Source organism: Hirundo rustica, chromosome 18, assembly GCF_015227805.2.
Source record: "Hirundo rustica isolate bHirRus1 chromosome 18, bHirRus1.pri.v3, whole genome shotgun sequence".
Classification (NCBI taxonomy): domain Eukaryota; kingdom Metazoa; phylum Chordata; class Aves; order Passeriformes; family Hirundinidae; genus Hirundo; species Hirundo rustica.
In genome coordinates, this window is record NC_053467.1 from 11,361,281 (window position 1) to 11,378,979 (window position 17,699).

Below are 17,699 nucleotides of genomic sequence, written 5' to 3' on the forward strand. Positions count from 1 at the left end.
CCTGGCAGGTGCGTGGCTCCCGGGCACCTCTGCTGCCCTTCCAGCACCTCGGGCAGCAGGAGCGGTGCCAGAACGTGCCCTTGGGCTGGGCTCACCCGCACAGCCCCAGCCTGGTTTCAGTTTCTTTTCCCTGGCATGCTCAGCAGCACCCAGAAGATAATTTCCCCTTCCCACGCAAAAGGAAAAAGCTTTCCCTCGGGAAGGCAGAGATCACACCGACTCATTAGCGATTCCTGATTTATTACACCTCGCTGTCGGCCGAGGTTTGTTCAGGGAAACTGAACTCCCGACGCTGCCCAGCCCCACCAGGTGCCGTCCCCATCACACAGCTGGGCACAGCCTGGTGTCACCGTGCCTGTCCCCTCGGCAGGGCCCCGGCCCGGGGCTGCACCCCAGGGTGACAGCCCAGCCCTGACCCAGGGTAGTGCGTGAAACAGCACCCCACAGACAAGGATAAAAATGATAAGTAAGGATAAAAATCAGTAAGGAGCACAATCCCAGAGGTTTTCCCTCTCCCAGCAGCCAGAGGCTGAGCCCCCCTGTCCGCTGGGAGGGCAGCACCAGCAGCCCTGAAACAGCTTAGACAAGAGCACGCCCTGCGTCACCACTGGAGAGGGCCAGAACATGAAAAGGGTCCAGAATTAAAACAGTTGTTTAAAAAATGCCAGCAGCTCCCTGCAGGAAGGATGGCTTTGCACTGGTCACTGTGAGCAGCTTTGTCCCACAGCCTGTGTGGGGCTGGGCTGGTGCTGCTCTGTCCATCTCGGTGTGGGACATGTCCAGTCCATCCCCGCAGGCCTGGCTGGGGCAGGCGGCTCCCACGGAGCGTGTTGGTGTCACGGGGGTGCCACAGGACCTTCAGCCCAACCTCGTCTCACTGGATGAGCCCCGTGCTCTCGGCAGTGCCGGTGGAGGGCTCTGCCCTGCTGCCCCCCGGCCCTGCTCCCCTGCACCGTGCTGGGACAGGAAGGGGGGAAGCAGAGTCAAGCCAAGGCTCGTGTCTGGCTGGGACACAGAAAATTTTGTTCCCAGGGTTTAGAGCTGTGTTTGGATTCGGGATGAGGCTCCTGTTGATAACAGCCCGATGGCTCAGCTCTGCTGAGCAGTGCTTACACTAAGCCAAGGACTTCTCAGGCTCCTGGGCAGCGAGGAGCTGGGAGGGGGCAGAGCCAGGAGAGCTGCCCCCGTGCCCAGAGGGACATTCCAGACCACGGGGCACCGTGCTGAAGGAAGCACTGGGGGATTTGGCCTGGGGGTGATGGCCCCTGCTCGGGGGCTGGCTGGGATCGCTCAGTGGGTGGTGAGCAAGCACCCTGTGCATCGCTTGCTCTGCATATTCCTTTATCGTTATTATCATTTTCCTTTTCTTTTCTGTCCTGTTAAACTGCCTTCATCTCAGCCCAAGAGTTTTACCTTTTCTCTCATTCTGCCCCATCCCATCCCTCTGTAGGGGGAGTGAAGGGCTCTGTGGTGCTGAGCTGGGTTGAACCACCAGAGCTCACCATGAATCCCCAAGGCTGGGGAGACCCAATTTTGCAGAGGGGCTCCAGCTCACCCTCCCAGGAGCCCCTGCAGCCCCCACACTGCTGCTCTGCAGCTGGACAGGTCAGACCCCCACGGTGTCCTCCAGAGCCACCCTCACCCTGTCCTGACAGAGCAGCCCAGAGCCTCACCTGCCTCCTCCCAGCTGGGAAAATGCTGGAATCCTTCCAAGTCTGCGGACAGGAGGACTTGGAGAACAGGGTCCTGAGGGCAGAGAAACCTGGGCTGGGGGAGTGCTGGCACTTCCCATCCCTCCAGGGCAGAGCCCCCGGCCACCCCAGCTGTGAGATGAAGGCGCTTGGGATGACGATGGTGCCGCCAGAGCAGAGAGCACAGAGCCCGGGGAGGGCTGAGCCCATCAGCCACACCCTCCCCGGGCCTGGGGTGGGGTGGCCGAGGTCCCACACACCTTCAGGCCACAGAAGGCCCGCGAGAGGCCGAGGTCACACACACCTTCAGGCCACAGAAGGCCAGCGAGAGGCCGTGCCTGCGCAGCTCCTGCAGCAGCTCCGCCAGCCCCACCACCACCGTGTAATCAACGCTGCTGACGTGGCAGCAGTCCAGGATGACGGAGCGCGGTGGAGATGCTGCTGGAAGAGCGCAGGGTCACGTCCCTGACGAGTCCAGAAATGACCAGCCCAGGGGTCGCGGCCCTGAGAGCCGGGGCAGGGGCTGGCAGGGGTGGGACAGCGGTGCCGTCACCGGCGCCAGCCGCGGTCCTCGGCTCCGGGCAGCACTCGCCACACACGCCAGAAGCGATGCAGGCGGTGCCAGCCGTGTCCCCAGGACGGGCCGGGAGCACAGTACCTGCCAGAGCACGGCTGCACACGGAGCCCCGCAGGTGCTCCATGGCTGGGAAGTGCAGGCTGCTCCCCGGCTGCACCAGCAGCACCGCCCCCTCCGACACCTGCGGAGGAGAGGGGAGCACAGGGGGCTCAGGGCTGCCACCGTCCCCAGGCAGGGACATCCGCCCGCGTCACTCACTGCCCCCCTGGGTGGAGTGGGAGAAGCAGGAGCCCCCATCCCTCAGGGAAAACCCTCCTGCATGCATCCGTGTCAGCGGGACAGGGACAGGGACAGGGACAGGGACAGGGACAGGGACAGGGACAGGGACAGGGACAGGGACGCCTCCCTCTCCTGCTCTCCAGTCTGAGGATGTTCCCTTCCTCCTGCTCTTTGAAAGGGGTCCCTGTGCTGTGCCCCTGGCAGCAAGAACAGGTCAGGAGCATCCTGCACCCAACACCCCACTGCCCTCAGGAGCTCCCTCCCCACACACCCAAGGGCAGGGGTGAAGCCCACCTCTATCGGGGGCCTGGCAATGGAGTAGAGCAGGAGAATCCCAGAAAGCAGCACCCCAGCCACGATTCCGTACTGAACCTCCCAGAAGCAGAGCAGGAACGTCACACAGAGGGGCACAAGGTCCAGCCCTACGGGAGAGAGAAGCCAGGCTCGGCTGTGGCTGGCCCTGGTGCCGCAGGGCGCCCAGCGACAGCGTCAGCTCCGCAGGGGGAATCCATTCCCTGCAGGTGGCTGCGGGCGGCTCCAGTGGAGCTGCAGGATGAGCTCTGGGTGGGAGCCCTTGGAATGGGCTGTGAACGGTTTCCTTTCCATAACAAAGGACTCGGGAGCCGGTGGGCAGCCACACAGTGAGAGACAGCGAAGGGACACTCAAGAAACAGTGATGGGACACTGAGGCAGCGATGGGACACTGAGAGACAGTGATGGGACACTCAGAGACTTCGGCAGGAGCAAACCACCCCCAGACTTTCGCATGTCTGTGAGGGGATAAAGGGATAAAAGCTCACAGGTTCCTTTGTTCTGGATCCCTCCTCAGAAACACCCAGCTCGAGCTGCTATTCTGTTATTTAGTTATGGCACCACGATTAAAGTATTTTAAGGATCTGGACGTCTGAGACTCTGCTAAGGGAAATCTGCTGGTCTGTGTGAGTGGGGCAGGGGGGAGCCACGAAGGGGCCTCTGTCCCAGCTCAGGGGGCTGCCAGAGCGGCTCCTGGATGGCTGGGAAGTTTCCTTAGCAGGGCGATTGCCCGTTCCCGATCGATGCCCTCACTCTTAACGCGCCAGAGCGTCCGGAAGATGCCAGCGTCGAACATGGGCACCACGGCCGAGATGATGACGGCGGCCAGCGCCGCTTTGGGGATGTAATAGAAGAGAGAGGTGAGGTACGCCAGGGACAGCAGGACCAGGGCACCTGCGGGAGCGGGGAGCCCTGAGCCACGGGCACCTGACACCCAGGGGTCCCTGACACCCAGGGGTACCCAGCACCCAGGGGTCCCGGCACAGGGAGCAGCCCAGGGGCAGGGCAGGGCAGGACAGGGCTGTACCTGTGACGAGCCCTCCCGCGGGGGTGCAGACCCCTGACTGAGCGTTCACCGCCGTCCTGAAATGCAAACCCACACGTGCCAGGCCGTGCCAGGCCGTGCGGGGCCGGGGGCTGCTCCTGCCCACTGCCCAAAGACCCCACCCGGGAGAACCACCCGCCCCACCAGGGAGGAACACCAGCGAGCCCCTGGCCCCCAGCCCGCAGCGGGGCCGCACAGCAGGAAGGGAGGCGGCCCTCAGCAGAAGGGAAGGTGGCCACAGGGACACATGCATAGCCTGGCCACCAGCGTGGGCTGCTGGGGACATGGACACGAGCTCAGGGGCCCGCGGGGGTCAGCAGAGTCTTCCACTCCAGGTCTGGCAGAGCTCCCTCAGCACGCAGCCCCAGTGTGCCCTGCTCCCCCTCCTGCTACCCACCGGCCAAAGCTGCCCGTGATGGGGTACGAGGAGACGAAGGAGCCCAGGACATTGGCGACGCCTGAGGAGACAAGGAGAGGGGCTGGGGGGCACTGCTGTGTCGGTGTCCCCGTCATGTCATGACCCGGGGCTGGCAGGACCCACCCAGCCGTGCAAGAGGGAATTCCTGAGCTGTCAGAACGCCTGGGGTGGGGGCAGCACGAAAGGTAAGGAAGGGAAAACTTCAGGTGGAGGCAGGACCGCCCGGATGGGGATCTCAGGCAGCTCAGGGGCTGTGGGACACCCGGCAGTGCTGGGGCCAGAGCTCCAGCCCTGCCCTCCTGACCGAGCAGCTCTTACCCAGAGCCAGCAGCTCCTGGTTGGGGTCAATCCTGTAACCATTCTGCGAGGCTGAAAGGAGACGTTGGCATTGGCCTGAGGTTCCCACAGGCACGACCTGCCACGCACACGGAGCAGTGACTGGGACAGTGTGAGCCCTGCCCTGGCACCCCTCGGGCACAGGAGCACCCCGAGACAACACTCACCTCCTGGACAAATTTCAGCTGTGCACCCCACAGGACTCCTCCTGCCAACCCATGCTGTGAACCAGAGCCCAGTCCCTCCCAGTGCCCCCAAAAGGAACAGCACATTCCCCAGCACCCCGAGCCCCCGCAGAGACCCCTGTGAGCACGGCCCAGGACCCTGGCACAGCCCTACCAAAAGCCTTGGCGATGGCGACGGTCTCCAGCAGCCCCATGAGCGGCACCACGGCCAGCCCGACCCCCATGTCCTGGCAGGGAGGGATCCAGTCAGGGCAGGCTGGGAGCCAGCACTCGCAGGAGGGGGCAGAGCAGCCCCCGGGAGGAGCCAGCGCCCACCTGCACCATGCTCTGGAAGGGGACGGTGCCGTTGGGCGCTGCCAGGGAGAAGCGCGGTGGCCGCAGGGCTGGGAGGCCCTGGGGGATGCTGCCCGTGAGCCTGAAGGGCTGGGAGCCCATCACCTGGAAGGAGTAAGCCACCAGGCCAGCAAACAGGACCACGAGAGCGTTGCGTGCTGTGAAAATGGAGAGAGCGCCCTGAAACGTGCCCGGAGCCCAGGGCAGCGGGAGCAGGAGCAGGACACGGCTATCCGAGCTGCCGAGGGCTCCCGAGCCTTAGGAAGGGGCACAGGGGCAGCGCCTTGGGGCTTTGTCCTCCCTGCCCACCTCCAGGTCTTGGCTCCCGCCAGCCTGGGCTCCACCAGTTTCAGGCTCTGTCCTCCCTAACCCAAAGAGATGAGCCCCAGGAGGGGACGGGGCAGGGGACGGCTGACACACCTGTGGCAGAGATCCAGACAATCAGGTAGCTGATCCTGAGAGCCAGAGGTTCTGCAGGGGCGGCTCGGGGCAGGCGGCTCTTCATGGCCCGGAGCCCCGCCAGCGCGGCCAGGCAGGTCAGCCCCAGCATAGCGTCCCCAGCCCTGCGAGAGGCACATCAGGGCCGCCCCAAACACGCTGTGGGCACACGGAGAGCTCCCACAAAGGCCCAGGGGCAGGGGGGTTGTGTCACAGCACCGGGCAGAGACCCAGAAATCAGCGCGAGGTGCGAGCAAAGAGAAGGGGAGCGAAGCAGCGGAGCCCAAGACGCCGCAGCTGCGGGGGAGGCAGCAGGGCAGGGGTGGTGCAGACCTGGTCTCCCCGATCCTCCGCAGCGTCTCATAGACCTGCAGGAAGAACTGCCTCGGGATGCCCTGCAGCCCCAGGATGTTCTGTGCGGGAAGACAAAGCGTGGTGACAGCCCGGCCGTCCCCGTGACCGCAGCCATTAGCCAACGCCGGCCTGCCAGCTGCCGGCTGAGGCTCTGATTTGGGTTAACCGCAAAGGAAGTGTGGCAGCCCAGCAGAGCCTCAGGTCCCTGAGAGGCCAGCGAGGGGCTGCCGGGGCTGCCAACCCCACCCCCAGCTTCCAAATTTGCGAACCCACCGTGCCAGAGAATCGCCCAGTGCCTCCTGCAAGTGACCAAATCCAATGTCCTGGTTTCACTGGTGTCGTGGATGCCACCAGCTGGTCACCAGCAGAGGGTGTGTTCAGCTTGGTCTGCTCAGAGCAGAGCGCTCAGGGACCCAGCAGAACCGCTGGCAGCGGGTCCCATGACCCCTTTGGGGCTCCTTCCTCCAGCACCAAGCACAGGGCCCAGCCTGGTGCCAAATATCCCAGTTCCACAGCACTGGGAGAGAGCTGGCGAGACATCCAGGACAGAGCAGATCCTACCTTGATCTGGTTGAAGCTAATGGTGATGGAAGCAGCTGATGTAAAGCCTTTAATGACAGGGCAGGAAATGAAATCCAGAAGGAATCCTGCACGGGATGGGAGGCAATGAGCACGCTCCTGACCCCAGCGGGGCCTCGTGTGTGTGCACAGGGAGCTGGCACAAGCGCCAGCAGGACAATTCCAGTGTCCGGGAGAGCAGACAGGAGGAAGGAACAGCTGCAGGCTGTACAGCAATATCCTAAACAAACATCTGTGCACGGCAAGAGCATCTCACCGAGGTGCAGGAGCCCCATGGCCAGCTGAATGCAGCCAGAGAGGAAGGCGAGGAGAACGGCATAGACGGGCTCGTGGAAGGCGTACGAGGAGACCAGCAGGGACATGATGGCCGTGGGACCCAGCGTCACGTCCTTGGCCGTGCCCAGGAAGCAGTAGACAAAGCAGCCCATGAAGGAGGAGTAGAGGCCGTACTGCAGGGGCACAGAAGGGCAGTGGCACAGCCCTGGGAGCAGGGAGAGGACAGGCACCTCCCGAACCGCGAGGGCTGAGCTGATCTCCGGTCACTCCAGGGCCCCTGGCACACGCATGGCATCCTGCCCGGGAAATGGGCATCCTGCCCGGGAAATGGGCGACTGCACAGCGTCAGCCCTTGGTCACCCAGCCCAGCTCAGCCCTGCCCTGCCTGCCACACTGGCAGGCTGCTCCGGGAGCGGGGGTCCCGCATCACCCCGGGCAGCGCGGCAGGTCCCAGCCCCGGGCCCTGGCACCCACCTGCAGCGGCAGCCCGGCCAGCTCGGCGTAGGCCAGCGCCTGGGGCACGGCGGTCAGTCCCACGGCCAGCCCCGCCAGCAGATCCAGCGGCAGCCACGCCCGGGAATACCGCGGCAGCCAGCGCAGGATCGGCAGCGCCGGGCGCGGGCAGCGGCACCCCGGCATGGCCGGGACCGGGGAGGAGCGGGACCCCCGAGGGGCAGGGACCGGGACCGGGGAGGAGCGGGACCCCCGAGGGGCAGGGACCGGGACCGGGGAGGAGCGGGACCCCCGAGGGGCAGGGACCGGGGAGGAGCGGGATCCCCGAGGGGCAGGGACCGGGGAGCCGCCGGGGCCAGCCCGGCACAGAGCGCGGCTCCGCCCGCGCCGGATCTGAGCGGTCGGCGCGCCTCATGTGACCGGGGTGAGGAGGAGCCGGGGCGGCCGGAGGAGCCGCCGAACCCCGCTGCCGCTGCCATGCGGCCCTGGGCGCTGGTGCTGCTGCTGGGCGCTCTGCGGAGCGGCGGAGCCCCGGCGCCGGCCCGCAATGTGCTGCTGCTGCTGGGTGAGTGGGGCCCGGCCGAGCCCCGGAGCCGCCCGGAACCCCCTGCCCGGGGCTCGGCGCTGGGAGCATCCCGCGGCTGGGAGGGACGGACGGACGGACGGTCCCGGGCTCCGCTGCATCCCCTCCGCAGCACCGCAGGCCGGGGACGCTCCCGGTGTCGGCAGTGTCCCCCGGGCCCTGCCCGGGACAGCCCCGGGCTGACCCCGCACCCGTCCCGCAGCCGATGACGGCGGCTTTGAGAGCGGCGCCTACAACAACTCGGCCATCCGGACGCCGAACCTGGACGAGCTGGCCCGGCGCAGTTTGATCTTCCAGAACGCCTTCACCTCCGTGAGCAGCTGCTCCCCGAGCCGGGCCAGCATCCTGACCGGCCTACCGCAGGTACGGGCACCTGCCTGCGCCGGGCCGGGGTTGGTGTCACGGGCACGGCTGGACGCGTTTGGGAGCCGGGCTGGCAGCCCTGGTCCGACCGTGCTGCGTCCCCTCGCCCGCAGCACCAGAACGGGATGTACGGGCTGCACCAGGACGTGCATCACTTCAACTCCTTCGACGGCGTGCGGAGCCTGCCCCAGCTGCTCAGCCACGCCGGCGTCCGCACAGGTGGGGAGCAGGGACAGGCAGGGAGCACCAACCCCACTGAGAGAGCTTGGCTAAACTGCCCCATGGCCGGGAGCACTGCCTGGACCTGTGGCTGTCCCCACGGACACAGCAGCAGCCACATCCCCCCCCGGCACTGCTCCTGCTTCTCGCAGGGATAATTGGGAAGAAGCACGTGGGGCCGGGGGCTGTGTACCCCTTCGACTTCGCCTACACAGAGGAGAACAGCTCGGTGCTGCAGGTTGGGAGAAACATCACCCGCATCAAGGAGCTCGTCCGGCGGTTCCTGCAGAGCCAGGACCAGAGGTGAGGCGGCTCCCTGGTCCCGGGAAGGGCTGTGCGGAGAACGGAACCTGGCTTCGCTGAAGGTGCGTCCCCATGGCCCGGGGACAAACAGGAAGGGGTCCCTTGTCTCTGGGTCACCCCATATCCAGAGGAGGTGGAGGAGGAGTCCTGCTGACCCCGGCTCGCCGTGGCACAGCCCAGGAATGTCTCTGGGCAGTCCTTTGCTTCACCACCTCCACATCCCCCCTTCCATCCCTAGGCCTTTCTTCCTCTATGTTGCCTTCCACGACCCCCACCGCTGCGGGCACTCCCAACCCCAATACGGGGCCTTTTGTGAGAAGTTTGGCAATGGAGAGAGCGGGATGGGCTGGATCCCTGACTGGAAGCCGCAGATCTACGACCCGGAGGAAGTGCAGGTAAGAACCCGTGGGAATGTGTGGGACCGTATGTGATGGCAGCCTCTGAGGGAGCCAGGGCTGGCCCCCACCATTTGTCACACCTGCAGTGTCACAGAGGAGCTGCTGAAGGCACAGCGGCCTGTGACAGCCACGTGCCCCTTTCCCTGTCTGTTCAGGTCCCTGCCTTTGTCCCGGACACGCCGGCTGCCCGGGCAGACCTGGCTGCCCAGTACACGACCATCGGCCGCATGGACCAAGGTGGGAGCCCAGGGCCGGGCTGGGGAGCCCCGCAGCCCCTCCCTCGCCCCTGAGCTCTGCCCCTCTGTCCGCAGGGATCGGGCTGGTCCTGCAGGAGCTGCGCCGCGCCGGCTTCCTCAACAGCACCCTGGTGATCTACACCTCCGACAACGGCATTCCCTTCCCCGGGGGCAGGACCAACCTGTACCGCTCGGGCACCGCCGAGCCCCTGCTCCTGTCCTCCCCGGAGCACCCGCAGCGCTGGGGGCAGGTCAGCCCCGCCTTCGCCACCCTCCTGGGTACGTGCTCAGGGAGGCAGCACAGCCGTGCCCGGGGGCGTGGGCTGCTCCCCACCCTCCCTCACCAAAACTTGGGGTCCTGTCCTGGAGGCAGCCGAGCCCTCAGCAGTGGCAGGGCCAGCGCAGGGCAGGGAGGGGAGGGAGGACAGAGCAGGGTCCCCTGAAGGGACCCCATCGCCGGGCACCTTTCTGTACCTCTCTGGGGCCGGGTTTCCTCCCTCACCCTTTTCCTCCCCTGCAGACCTGACGCCGACCATTCTGGACTGGTTCTCCATCCCCTACCCCGCCTACAGCATCTTTGGCACCAGGCAGGTGCGGCTCACTGGAAAGTCTCTCCTGCCAGCCCTGGAGTCGGAGCAGCCCTGGGACACGGCCTTCAGCAGCCAGAGCCACCACGAGGTGACCATGTACTACCCCATGCGGGCCATCCAGCACCGGCAGTTCCGCCTCATCCACAACCTCAACTACAAGATGCCCTTCCCCATCGACCAGGACTTCTACGTCTCGCCCACTTTCCAAGACCTGCTGAACCGCACCAGGGCGGGGCAGCCGACCCGCTGGAACAAGACCGTGCACCAGTACTACTACCGGGAGCGCTGGGAGCTCTTCGACTGCCGCCGTGACCCCACCGAGAGCCAGAACCTGGCCCCTGACCCCCGCTACGCCGACATCTTCCAGGTGCTCCGCGCGCAGCTGCTGAGGTGGCAGTGGGACACGGGGGACCCCTGGGTGTGCGCCCCCGACGCTGTCCTGGAGGAGAAGCTGAGCCCCCAGTGCTGGCCGCTGCACAACGAGCTGTGAGCGCCGGTGTCGCGGCGGGCGGAGTGCTGCGGCCTTCCTGGAGGAGCGTCCTTACAAGGACACCCCAGAGGCACGGGTGTGCCTGCTGAGGGATTTCAAGCTCTTTTGTGCAATCAGCTCTTTGGGGTGATGCTGAAGGAAGAGAAGGAGCTGGGACATGGAACTCCACAGGAGCCTTTACTCAACTGCTTCTTCCAAGTCCAGCACCGAAATGCCGGGGCGCCTGATGGAACAGGGGTTTATATATGCGAGGCAGGGAGTGGGGTAAACACCTCAGCCAATCAGGTGGAGGATTGAGAAATGAACCAATCAGGGGAAGGATCCAAAACAGACCAATCAGCTGGGGTGAGGAGGCAGTCCAGAAAGAACCAATGGGGCATAAGTGATTAACATATCAACCGCAGAGCATCATGGGGGAGCAGTTTCCTCTCAGGAGTGCCCTCTGCACCTGCCCGGGTCTGGGTTGCGTTTGTGAACGGTTCAGGTCAACTGCGCTGTGTGCAGGGGACTGTGATTATATCGATGCTGGTGTGACTGCTCCCTCTCCTGAGGAGCACCTTATAGTGCGGTATCACTGCTCTCTCTGCAGGAGACCAAGTTTATATTGTATCTGGCTTTTCTCCAGAGGATTGTGTTTATATTCCTGGCTGGCTCAACACCTCGCCCGTGCCACCTCTGCCCCAGGGCACTCCTGTGCTCTGTGGGGTACGAGGGCTCGGAGCACGGATGGGCTGGTCCCAAATGCCGGGTGACACCACGAGGGTCTGCCCTCTGTGCTGCCAACAGCGGAGCGCTGAGGGATTCCTGGTGCCTGGACTCTCAGCCAGAGGAACCAAAGGGCGAAGCTGCCCCTCAGTAACACCTCTGGGGGATAAGGCTCCATTTTCACCGGGAGCCAAGCACACGCCTGCAGCAGCCCCCAGCTCGGAGCCAGCAGCACAGGCCAAGGCCTCTGTGGCACAGCCAGGGCTGCAGGAACAGCTGGGGACCCCCAGCGCTCTGGGAAATGGGGCGAAGCCTTCACAGGGCACAGGGGGTCCCCTCCAGGCAGGGACAGAGCCAGGGTGGCCCAGCCGGGGGCAGGGGGCTGAGCACCCTCAGGAGAGGGGACAAGGACACGGCCTGGGGCTGCTCCCAGCAAACACCAGCTTTATTCACAGTACTGCTCCCTCAGCCCCTGCACATCCGCCTCCCCAAAACCACAGCCAGGAAACTCCCTGCGGTCTCTGCCCCGGTTACCAGTCCCCCAGAGGAACTGGTTTGCTGTCTCACAAGGCACTTGGGTCATTTTTCCCCTGATTTGATGATGATGAGGTTTTCCCTGTCCCTGGGGACTGTGCAAGGCCCCCTTCCCTCTGCCAGTCCAGTGCACACCCCTCCATTCTCCAGCAGCCAGAGGGAACACGGCCCAGGAGCGTGGGCAGGGCAGGGGCAGCTCTGGGTACAAGGGATGGGATGGATTTGGCCTTGGATTCCAGGGGAGCAGCGTGGCCTCTCCCTCTGACCGACGGTGGCTCAGCACCAGGAGATCACAAACTGCTCCCACATGGGCAGTGACACAGGGACTCTCAGCACCTGGGGGGAGAAGGGAGGCGAGAGCAGCCAGGACAGAACCAGGAGTGTCAGAGCCCAGGGGGCCCTGCCTCTTGCAGAGCCACAGCCTGGCACAGTCCTGGGAATCCCCCGGGAAGGGCTCCCATGGCCCGTGCTGGGGCCAGACCCCACCACTGCTGCACTCTGCGTCCCTTCCTGGCCACCACCCCCCTCAGGGTGGCAACGAGCACTCACCTGGGTGTCACTGCGGTAGGAGAAGTCACTCACGATGGCACCGTTGGCCAGGACCCGGCGGGGAGGGCTGGGGACACCCAGCACGGTGACGGCCTCCAGCAGGACCCCGTCCAGGTGGGCGCTCGCCCGCAGCAGCTGGCTGAGCACGGCGTCCTGGGGACGGCGGGGATGGCACCGTGTGCTCCCGGGCCTCAGCCACCCCACGAGCACCCAGGGCTCCTCCAGCTGCCCTGCCCCACGTGCTGCCCCTCTGCGGGGCACCGAGCAGGGACAGCGGTGCCACGGCCACCAGGAGCCCCTGCCCTGCTGCCCCCGTGCTCACGTTCGAGGCCAGGAAGAGGATCTCGGTGTAGTCGCCCCTCTCAAAGGTCTCCCAGCTCTCCCCATCGTCCCAGAACAGCTCTCCCCTGGCGAAGCCGTCCAGGCTCAGCGCCACCACCAAGGCCATGCCCTTGCCGCGGGACTGGGCGGTGCTGAAGGCGGGTTCCTGGGGCACAGGCAGGGCTCGGGGCAGTGCCACAGCGTGTCCCAGCGCTGCCAGCACCGCAGCCACGGCTCCTCTGGCACTGCGCTGTCAGCCGTGAGGGCAGGTCACCGTGGTGTCACCACCGAGCAGAGGGGACTCACCTGCAGGGGCAGGATGTGCCCTGCTCGGACGTGGACGTTGATGGTGTCCAGGGGCGCTGGCAGGAGGATCCACTGCCCTTTGCTGTGGATGGTGGAGTCCTACACGGGGACAAAGAGAGGGAGGAGCTGGCACAGGGTGCAGCAGAGCCAGCCCAGCGCCAGAGCCCTCAAATGGCCTCCAGCAAGGGCAGGCGAGGCACGAGACCCACGCCTGTGCGACAGAGCAGCACCCACCCCTGCCAGGCTGTACCACGTCCCCGCCGGGAAGTAGCCGCTGACTTTGGTCTGTCCTGCCTCCAGCACGGGGGTGACGAGCAGCCCCCCGCCCCACAGGAGCTGGCGGTCCACGGCCCAGGTGTTGGGGTCAGTGGGGAACCTGGGGAAGGAGGGGAGGGCAGCGCCAGACCCTGCAGCCGCCTCCGGCTGAGCCCCCCGGGGCTGGCACTCACTCGAGGAACAGGGGCCGTGCCACGGTCTCGCCGGCGCTGTGAGCCCGGTGGAACAGGGTGTAGAGGAAGGGCAGCAGGGAGTAGCGGAGGCGCAGGGCGTCCCTCATGGCAGCCTGGGCGGGCGGGCTGAAGGCGTAGGGCTCCTGCGGCTGCGGGGAGAGGAGAGGCCCAAGGGGACGCTGAGAGCGCGTGGGGAGGGTGCAGCGCAGGGCTGCAGCGTGGACTCTCCCAGCACTGGGGGCACGCAGCCCTGCGGCCCAACCAGCCACCACCTTCCCAGGCCCCTCGCTGGGCCCAGAGCCCCGCTGCCAGGGCTCACCCGGGTGCCGTGGTCGTTGTGGTTGCGCATGAAGGGGTAGAAGGCGCCCAGCTGGGTCCAGCGCACGCACAGCTCCTCGCTCGTGTTGCCCCTGAAGCCGCAGATGTCGGCGCCCACCAGCGGCACCCCGAAGAGGTTGAAGAGCAGCACCTCTGCAGAGGGCACGGAGCGCATCGGGGCTCTGCAGCACCGGGGGATGGAGCCTGTGGAGAAGCCCCTGGCAAGGGGGAAAGCAGGGGTGTGGACGCAGGCCCAGTGCCCCACAGCTCACCTGGTATGGAGTAGTAGAGCTGCTCCCAGTCGCTGCCAACATCTCCCGTCCAGTGCCCGGCGTAGCGCCCGTGGCCAGCGAAGGTGGAGCGTGAGATGATGAAGGGACGCTTGCCCCGGACCCTCAGCAGAGCACTGCGAGCGGGATGGGAAAGGGAAGGGGCTCAGGGCTCCCGCAGTGCCCTGTGTTACACACCAAGCCCTCACCCACCACCCAATGCCTGCCCACGCTGGGTCTCTCCCAGCTCTGCATCCCCCAGGAGCTGTGGCAGGAGCCCCAGGCTCACTCGTGGGAGGCGATGGCCTGGGTCAGCCCGTACAGGCTGTGCAGGTTGTAGTGAGAGGACAGGTGCTGCTGGCTGGAGGCACAGATGGTCCCGGCTTGCAGGCGTCCCCCAAACACACCTGCACAGAGAGGTGGAGCTCAGAGCATCCCCCGGGCTCCTCCCGGCTCCCCACAGCCCTGGGCAGGGCTGGAACCTGCTCCAGTACCTGGCACGTAGGGAGGATGCTCCAGGTTGTTGTTGGGGCAGCCATCCTGGGAGCCCTCCACGAAGTTGGAGGGCTCATTCATGTCCTGGGGAGGGAAGGGAAGGATGGGATGAGCTCGCTGCTGCAGCAGCACCCAGCAGAGGTGCAGGGCAGGAGCCAGGCCCAGCAGCTACAAGGGAGCCACTCACAAGCCACATGCCATCGAAGGGCACTTGTTCGTGGAAGTCCTTCACCATGTCGTGCCACCACTCGTGAGTCTTTGGGTTGGTGAAGTCTGGGAAGGCCGTGGGGCCTGGCCAGACCTGCAGGAGGGAGAGCACTGGGCAGAGGCCCCTGCCCCACACCGCCCCACCTTCCACCATGGCCCCCCAAATGTTTCTGTCCCACTCCTGGGGTCCTGCTCCCACAGCCCCACTCGAGTCCCGTGGGCACTGGGGCCGCTCCCCACACGCACCTTCCCGATCAGGGGCTGCCCCGTGGCGTTTCGGATGAACACTCCTCGCTTCAGGCCCTCGTCGTAGGGCTTGTAGGTGCCAGGGGGCCCCGAGCTGCTGATCCCAGCGTCCTGGAAGGGCACAAAGCCAGGGCTTTACCAGCAACGGCAGGGAACAGCCAGCCCTGCCTTCATCACCACCCCAGCGCCAGCCTGTAACTCACCACGATCATGATGTACCTCAGCCCGCGGCTGTGGAACTCCCGCACCATCTCCGGGTAGTCCTTAAAGCTTTTCTTGTTGAAGGTGAAATCCCTCTTGGCATCTGCGTAATCCAGGTCGTTCCACTGCACGTCCTGTGGGTGGAGGCAGCGGTGCTCGGGGAGCAGCAGGGACCCCACGTGCTGCTGCGGGACCCCCACCCCAGGGGGCTCCCAGCAGCCCCCCGGGGCTGAGGGCAGGGGCTCCGGGAGCAGCCCCCACCTACCAGGGGGAAGCGGGCTGCTGTCATGTTGGCCACGACCTGCCGGGTGATGTCGGTGGAGGAGTAGCCCCAGCGGCAGAGGTGGAAGCCCAGGCCCCAGTACGGGGGCATGAAGGGGAACCCTGGAGGGCGGAGGGTGGGTGCTGGCAGGGATGGACCGGCCCCGTGCCACCCCACGGCCCTGCTCTGCCACGCTGCCCACAGCACCCCGGCAAAGCCACCCCGGCAAAGGCAGCCCCGAGCACCCCTGGCTCGGCCATACCAACGACATCCAGGTACTGCCGCACCACGCTCTTGGGGTCGGGGCCCAGGAAGATGTAGAAGTCCAGGATCCCGCCCGTGGTGCGCCAGGTCAGGGCCGGGCTGGGCTGCAGGAGCACGTCTGGGGAAGCAGAAGTGCCAGGGCAGGGAGCTGAGCACGGGGACGGCGCCAGGCCCACGCCCGGCGCCTCCACGGGACTCACCCATGGCGTTGCTGTTCAGCAGAAAGACGCCGTGGGCCGAGCCATCGTCCTCCATCACCAGGTAGAAAGGGTGGGAGCCGTAGAGGTTGACGTGGGGCTGGAGCAGAGCAGGGTGTGGTGCCAGTGAGGCTCTGCTGGAGACCCCCACACCCACCCGAACACCCCTCACCCCGGTCAGGAGCACTGGCTTCAGGTGCAAACCCAGGGCTTGCAGTCCCAAACTCTGCCAAGAGAGCTCTGCCCTCAGCCCTGGAATCGGCTCCCAAGCAGCTCAGAGCTCCGCAGGGACAAACCTGGGCCTGGGGACAAGGGTCCCGTGGGCTTTGTCCACTGGTATGGCCAAGGGCCAGAGCTGAAGCAGGACGCACGCATCTCCCCAGCCCCAGACAAGACGTGAGAGGCCGCAGGGCCAGCCCCAGGAGCACAGACGAATCTGTCCCCTTCCCTCGGCCCCGCTCCGTACCGCGGGTGCCATGTCCCGATTCCAGAGGGTGACTCTGGTCCACGCTGTGTCAAGGAACAGCGGGGTCTGGTGCTCCCCCAGCCCCGAAATGAAATGGGAGGGCAGCGAGGTGGAGATCTGCAGGAACTGGTCTGTGAAGAAGAGGGGCGCGACCGTGGTGTTCAGCCTGCGGGGAGAGAGGGAGACTCCGGCAGACAGCCGGGAGGGAGGCACCGAGCTGGGGCACCAGTGCCGGGCAGGGACACGGATGCTCATCACCACGCGAAATAAAAACAAGCTTCGGCTGAGCTCCGGGATTCCCGGCTCCCTGCCCAGCCACTGGACTGCAGAGGGAGTCAAAGCAAAGCCCCCGCCGCCACCCCACCGCTGTCACCAGCGTCCACCCAGACGCACGCCGGCGTCCCTGCACCCACCGCGGGCGCCGTGGGGCTGTCCCCACGGGGTGCCGCTCGCAGACCGAGTCCCTGGGGAAGCGAGGGGCACTCACAGGACCGTCCCGCCGCGCTGCCGGCACACCACGAGGCCGAAGGGGTCCTGGCTCACCCGCAGCCCGTAGAGCGTGGAGCGGGCTCGGCCGCGCACCCGCGGCGTGGGCAGCGGCACCTCGTAGCGCTGCCGGGCCGCGTCCCGGAGCTGCGGGGAGAGCGGTCAGCGGGGAACGGGGCACCCGGCGGGGAACGGGGCACCCGGCGGGGCCGGGCCGGGCCGCACCGTGAGGCGCAGGCGGGCCGGGGTCTCCAGCGCCAGCTCCAGCCGCACGTCGTCCACCGCCGCCGGCAGGAAGGCGGCGGCCACGCGGCGCAGCCGGGCGGAGAAGCCGCTCTCGGTGGCCGTCAGGTTCTCGGCGCGGTAGCTGCGGTAGCCGCGGGGGAAGAAGCACCAGGGCGGGCCGGGGCCGGTGCGAGGCCCGGGCCCGGGGCTGTAGCAGCAGCCCCGCGCCTCGCAGCCCGCCCGCGACAGGAGCCGCTCGGGGCCGCAGTCGAAGCGGCCGCCCGGGGACACCTCGCAGGCGGCAGCGCCGGGGCCCCGAGCCGCGGCCGGGACCAGCAGCGCCAGCAGCGCCGCCGCGACCCCCGGGCCCGGCCCCATGGCCCGGCCTGCGCCCGCCGGCACCAGAACCAGAACCGGCACCGGCCCCGCTGCCGCCGGGGCTCGGGCAAGAGCCGGAGCCAAAGCGCGGCTGGGCCGCCCCCGTCCCCGGGAATTCGGGGCTACACCGGCCCCGGGGCGGAGCAGGGAGGCGGAGCACGGGAGCGGCTCGGGGCGGCGAAAGTGAAACGTAAACAGAAACACGCCCAGAGAATTACAGCAATGGGACGGATAAATAAACATTTTACCCGACAAAGCAAACATTATACCCGATAAAGAAAACATTATACCCGATAAAGAAAACATTATACCCTGCACCTGCTATTTATTTATTTATTTATTTATTTATTTATTTATTTATTT

The 17,699-nt window shown here is 66.1% G+C and overlaps 3 protein-coding genes across 3 annotated transcripts; 1 reads left to right on the forward strand and 2 right to left on the reverse strand.

Moving 5' to 3' along the window:
• Window positions 1-223: 223 nt before the first annotated feature.
• SLC26A11 (solute carrier family 26 member 11) lies at window positions 224-7,691 on the reverse strand. The gene is given in 17 exon segments (XM_040081467.1): window positions 224-957; window positions 1,674-1,746; window positions 1,996-2,129; window positions 2,350-2,449; window positions 2,842-2,969; window positions 3,613-3,753; window positions 3,887-3,942; window positions 4,302-4,362; window positions 4,641-4,691; window positions 4,998-5,070; window positions 5,159-5,334; window positions 5,597-5,739; window positions 5,948-6,027; window positions 6,530-6,615; window positions 6,804-6,996; window positions 7,298-7,642; window positions 7,644-7,691. Coding segments are annotated over 17 exon segments (1,971 nt in total). The 3' UTR covers window positions 224-874.
• A 35-nt stretch (window positions 7,692-7,726) lies between these two features.
• SGSH (N-sulfoglucosamine sulfohydrolase) lies at window positions 7,727-11,082 on the forward strand. The gene is made up of 8 exons (XM_040081477.1): window positions 7,727-7,841; window positions 8,062-8,222; window positions 8,336-8,441; window positions 8,594-8,744; window positions 8,983-9,139; window positions 9,298-9,379; window positions 9,454-9,657; window positions 9,899-11,082. Exons 1-8 carry the CDS (start codon window positions 7,754-7,756, stop codon window positions 10,456-10,458), a joined length of 1,509 nt encoding a protein of 502 aa, XP_039937411.1. The 5' UTR covers window positions 7,727-7,753; the 3' UTR covers window positions 10,459-11,082.
• A 524-nt stretch (window positions 11,083-11,606) lies between these two features.
• On the reverse strand, window positions 11,607-17,336 carry GAA (alpha glucosidase). The gene is made up of 19 exons (XM_040082044.1): window positions 16,959-17,336; window positions 16,735-16,880; window positions 16,248-16,413; window positions 15,785-15,881; window positions 15,583-15,702; window positions 15,324-15,442; window positions 15,061-15,192; window positions 14,858-14,968; window positions 14,592-14,705; window positions 14,404-14,488; window positions 14,199-14,316; window positions 13,913-14,046; window positions 13,642-13,793; window positions 13,323-13,471; window positions 13,108-13,249; window positions 12,874-12,972; window positions 12,569-12,733; window positions 12,247-12,399; window positions 11,607-12,033 (listed from the first exon to the last, which is right to left on the reverse strand). Exons 1-19 carry the CDS (start codon window positions 17,334-17,336, stop codon window positions 11,974-11,976), a joined length of 2,640 nt encoding a protein of 879 aa, XP_039937978.1. The 3' UTR covers window positions 11,607-11,973.
• Between the last annotated feature and the right edge of the window lie 363 nt (window positions 17,337-17,699).

Coding starts and splice junctions, on each gene's coding strand:
- SGSH (XM_040081477.1), top strand. CDS start 7,754: ATGCGGCCCTGGGCGCTGGTGCTGCTGCTGGGCGCTCTGCGGAGCGGC. Junction 8,223..8,335: donor TCCTGACCGGCCTACCGCAG/GTACGGGCACCT, acceptor CCTCGCCCGCAG/CACCAGAACGGGATGTACGG. Junction 9,658..9,898: donor CGCCTTCGCCACCCTCCTGG/GTACGTGCTCAG, acceptor CCTCCCCTGCAG/ACCTGACGCCGACCATTCTG.
- GAA (XM_040082044.1), bottom strand. CDS start 17,336: ATGGGGCCGGGCCCGGGGGTCGCGGCGGCGCTGCTGGCGCTGCTGGTC. Junction 16,881..16,958: donor CGGCCCGCCTGCGCCTCACG/GTGCGGCCCGGC, acceptor CTCTCCCCGCAG/CTCCGGGACGCGGCCCGGCA. Junction 15,193..15,323: donor CAGCAGCCCGCTTCCCCCTG/GTAGGTGGGGGC, acceptor CTCCACCCACAG/GACGTGCAGTGGAACGACCT.